The 4,814-nt window shown below is 37.3% G+C and overlaps 1 protein-coding gene across 1 annotated transcript; it reads left to right on the forward strand.

Annotated features, from left to right (window-relative positions):
• Window positions 1-916: 916 nt before the first annotated feature.
• Window positions 917-3,342, forward strand: LOC104944079 (ectonucleotide pyrophosphatase/phosphodiesterase family member 3-like; the record flags this gene model as incomplete). The annotated part of the gene is made up of 3 exons (XM_010769557.1): window positions 917-962; window positions 1,227-1,381; window positions 2,997-3,342. Coding segments are annotated over 3 exons (393 nt in total), but the record flags the coding sequence as incomplete, so codon positions are not given.
• Between the last annotated feature and the right edge of the window lie 1,472 nt (window positions 3,343-4,814).

Here is a 4,814-nt window from a genome sequence, read left to right on the forward strand (position 1 = left end):
TTTACTGCAGTGTCTACAGCGTCCTCTCTTGGTCTTCCCTGGAAAATGTGCCACTAGGTCCTTGCGTACATCCAGTGGAGGTTGTGATCTCTTGGATGGGGCACCGTTTGGTGGACTCCCATCACCTGAGGATGGTCTCTTCTGAGCATTCAACGGGCTCCTTGATGTCACCGTCGGTGCTGGGCTCCCGTTGCCTGAAGATGTTCATCCTCTCTTTGGTGTTTTCATGGGAGTTGTGTTCACCTGCTTAAAAACTGCAGCTGTTCAGTATTACAGACTTCTCCTTGACACATTATGTTGCAGAATACATTTATTAATTAAATAGATTCATCTTACATTTGCGATGTTAGTTAACAATAAGGATTATGACCTATTGAATTTTTTTTTTTTTTAATTCTGCCACATTTGCGCATAGTTAGCTAACTTACGAACTAACTTACTTACACACTAACTATGGTGAGATTACGGTAGGGAAATACTTTGTTAATAGAAAATAGATTATGGCTAGATATGATTAGGGAAAGGCAACTAAAACCCTTGATTACATAAACCACGATTATGGTCGGTAAAACGGCAGATGCTTACTCTACTGCAAAAAGTTATTACACGAACCCATCTGCACCAAACGTCTACATTCTTATTTTTCAACTCGCTACTTTGCCCCTAAAGACATCCACTCAGTGCTTTTTTATGAGGGATGGAAGCTGGAAAGTATTAAAGATATTTTCTTTTTTTTTAAGTATATAAGAGGGGGTTTTAATTATTATTTATCTTAATAATCCATGAGTTCCTTTCTACAGGCAAGCATATATATCAGCTGTTTTGTTTTTTTACTGAATTATGGGATTGGAAAAATGGAAATAGACCCAAATCAATAAATTCATTAACATAATTTGTTTTCTCTTGTTCACTTTAGAGTGACAATTCAATCAACAGCCGTCTGAATCTGACAGCAGAGCAAGGTGAGGAGGTTCCCTGGCATTTAAAAAACAGTTATTCTGTACCTTAAATGTATCTTAGATCTTTTATTTTCTCTAATTTTGGAATTTAGATCATTTCCTTTAAATCAGACTATTTTTATTTGCAATGATGACGTGTAACATCACATCTGATTGCATTGATCAGTCTCATTTATTTTCCCTATTCATATTCCTACTTATTTTTCAGAATTGTTAAAATCCCTCCTAAAGGACAATGTAAAGGGAAGTGCACCTTTGTTTTATCAGAGTTTGCTGCGAAGAAGAAGCACTTTCCGGAGGGCCGCCCCCGGATGCTGCAGCCTAACAAGAGTTACTGTGTCCTCCCCCAGGAGGGATTCATCACCGCCTACAGCCTCACAGATCTGATGCCTCTGTGGAGCTCCTTCACCATCGACAAGCCAGTGAGTGTTTCAATGGAGAGGGAGAACATATTCTGAAAGGTTTGCTTTTGTTTAGGGATGTCCCGATCACCTTTTTTTGCTCCCGATCCGATTCCGATCATTTGATTTTGACAATTTGCCGATACCGATTTTTCCCGATCCGATCTTTATGCAATGCATTAAGAGAAAAAAAAGAAAAAAAGCATTCAAGTTGTCCCTTAAGGTTATTTTTTTATTTAAATTGGATATTCTATCCAACATGGATATAGCTTCTTTCTTTCACAGCAGCATTGGATCAGTTCAGTTGTGCAGCATTGGATCAAAACAAAATAAAGCTTATCAGTACTCGTTAGCTTACTGCTACAATTAGACACTGCACCCACTCTGTTGCCAGATTTGAGAGAAATAAGCAGGTCTATGAAGACAAGCCCCAAAGAAGCAACACATCTGAGACTGCCAAGGCACACAAACCAAAACTAAGGCCTCAGGATGACTTTAAGACTTGAACATGGTCATTTTTGTTTTTTAACATTGAATACAAAATTTTTTAAAAAGTATTTAAAAAAAATAAAAAAATCCCGATTCCCGATTTTTTTCCTCCCGATTCCGATCTTTTGAAAATCACGTGATCGGCTCCGATCCCCGATCACGTGATCGGATCGGGACATCTCTACTTTTGTTATGTGGTGGAACTGGTCCCCCAGATTTAAAGTGACCAAGAACAAGCCATTGAACAATTTCCCAACTGCATGTAACCAAAATTTGCCGTAAAAATGAAAATATTTCTCCTTAATTATGATAAAATGCTTGTTTAAAAATGAACAAATGCCTTTTCTAAAATAACTTAACAGCTCGTCGATGATTAAGTCCGTATGAAGGCCCCTAAGTTAAAGGGGCCCTATTATTCTTTTTTGGGTATCCCTTTCCTGTAATGTGTTATATAGATTTTGCATGTAAATGGTCTGCAAAGTCTAAAATCCAGGTGAACTGAATAACCTCCAATAAACCCAGGGTCAATGTGAAGAAAGCCTACCCTTAGTGATCGAAAACTGTAGAAGTAGATGTGAACCAAAAAAACTTACAACTCAAGAATTTTCCCTATGATACGATATCAGTATCAGCCTAAGAGGAGTGGATATTTTACCTTGGTAATGCTTATTTTCACTTTCAAAGAACATTAAAGTCCAGACCCACTTAGCCTTTAGTGGTGCATTCAGGTGTATCACAGGATCTTCGATATCCACTCATCATTGAGGTGGATCTGATGACATTGACGCATTGTGAATGTTTTTAATTATAGGTATGGTTGGTCTTTCTTGGCTTGATGTCAGTGATCAATTTTTATGAATTCAACATTCATAGATTCTACTTAATTCAATAACCATAAACTAATGCTAAAAATGTGCACAGTTTTCTGCATTTTTCTAAAGTTTTTAGCTACTTAGTTCCAGTGAAAATAGATAAATATCCAGATTAGCTAGAACTCAAAGCGTTGGCATATCAAACAAAAGAAAAGCACAGAGTTACCAACATCCCTGGAAAAGTTATGTTTCTTGTTAAAGAGACAAAGGGACAACTGTTGGGCTGGAGCTCATTGCTGTAACTAACTTAAGTTTACGTGTTCCCATCCCTGTAGACAAACCTGGACCCGTTACCACCGGTTACACCAGACTGTTTGAGGGCTGACGTCAGAATCCCAGCATCCAACAGTGCCAGATGTGTCGAGTACATAGCTGCAGGGAATGTAACGACCGCATTCCTGCACCCACCAAGTACGCACATACCTCACACAGGCACATACTTTCACAATGTTTGGTTTGATTCTTAGTGTTTAAAGGGATGTGAGCTAATACATTATTGTCCCCCATAGCACTCTCTGACACACACCTTTTCTGAATTTCCACAGAAAAATTGAATGATGTGTAATCTTTTACAAATTCTAAATCACTACTTAAAACACTCTGTTGACACAGGGGCCTGTCAGTGTCTGCGTTTTTACTCGTGATAACAACAATTATATCATACAAATGTTACTTCCCCAGACTCTTCAACTTAAAATTAGATCTTAATGTAGCACAAAGACGCTTTTTTTTTTTTTTTTTTAAATTGAATTTTCTCTTTTTTCTTTATAAAAAATAAAGAAAAAAGAGAAAATTCAATATGGTGTATGTATGTTTTCTGCCCCTTATTCATTTATGATAAAATGTGTCACGATATGTCTTATTACTTTTGTTTATGTAATTGGCATTTCTTTAATCAATACCACAAAAAAGAGAAACAGAGTGTTGAGATGCATGTTTAAAGAGGGTCCAGTTTGTGAAATTAGTGCAGCGCTTTCAGCTTTATGCAGATGATGTTGTCCTTTGTAACATAATCAAGACGTAAATTCAGAACTGACATCAAGAGTCTCTGTCAGATAAATAAAGTACACAACTAGATCAACAGATTTCTGGTTTAGATTTGTGAAACACAGAAAACATTGCATTATAGGAAGATTTAAGCTATAGTTGTTGTTGTTGAAAAGTAAATGAATTATTTAGTGGGAATGCTGATACATACCATCTGTTATGCTACGCACGAAATTCTATATTATTCCGCCGGGTTATTTTGCACCTCCTCTTCTCCCACATTCCACATCGCAGAAACTCCGTTCGAACATCAAAACGTTCAGCTCGGTCGGGAATCGATGGCTATTACTTTTCTCATTCATAACTTTCATAATTCCAGAGATACATCCCATAATTCATCACATTTTTAACATGGAAGTCAATGGAGAAACTCTTCAGACTTGAACAATCTTCATGCAACTTCAACTGCTAACTGCTCCTTCATACTTCCACTCAGAAACCTCATTCCAACTTTAAAATGTTACACATCTTTCTGACATTATTCATGTTAAATAACTTTTAAATCTGATTCGTACTTTTAGAGATATTAAACATTGTTCAGACCTTGGTAAAGAGGCCTTCTTCAGATTTAGAGTGTGTGATGTCACAGCTACAGCTGTAGAGTGGAGGACCGATTGAAATTCGCCTTCATATTTTCTTTTGAACCTGCCATAATTCCCAAACCCTACATTCCTGAGACATCATTTTTCATAAGAAACGTAGGAAAACATCTCGTAGCTTGCAAAATAATTAAACAAAATGCCTCTTGAGGGCATGAAGTGACAAAAACTTTCAACATGTCTCCATTAAACCCCAATGTAAGTTCAGCCTCATCTTTCCCCACGATAGCAGCCGCACACCTTTAATTAATCTGCCAAAAAGAATACGTTATTAACCCGAAAGTACACAAAAAGTACACTTCAGATGCTCAAGTTCCTTGACATGCTTCACGCTTTGAAATTTCACCGATATCTGTTACGGTTCTTCAACAAAACGTTCACATGTAAGAGGTGTATCTCTCATTCTGAACAATGCAAATGCTCTCCTCTCACTGATCACCATGGAAA

Source organism: Notothenia coriiceps, unplaced genomic scaffold, assembly GCF_000735185.1.
Source record: "Notothenia coriiceps isolate Sejong01 unplaced genomic scaffold, NC01 NC01_scaffold00007462, whole genome shotgun sequence".
In the NCBI taxonomy this organism is placed as follows: Eukaryota; Metazoa; Chordata; class Actinopteri; order Perciformes; family Nototheniidae; genus Notothenia; species Notothenia coriiceps.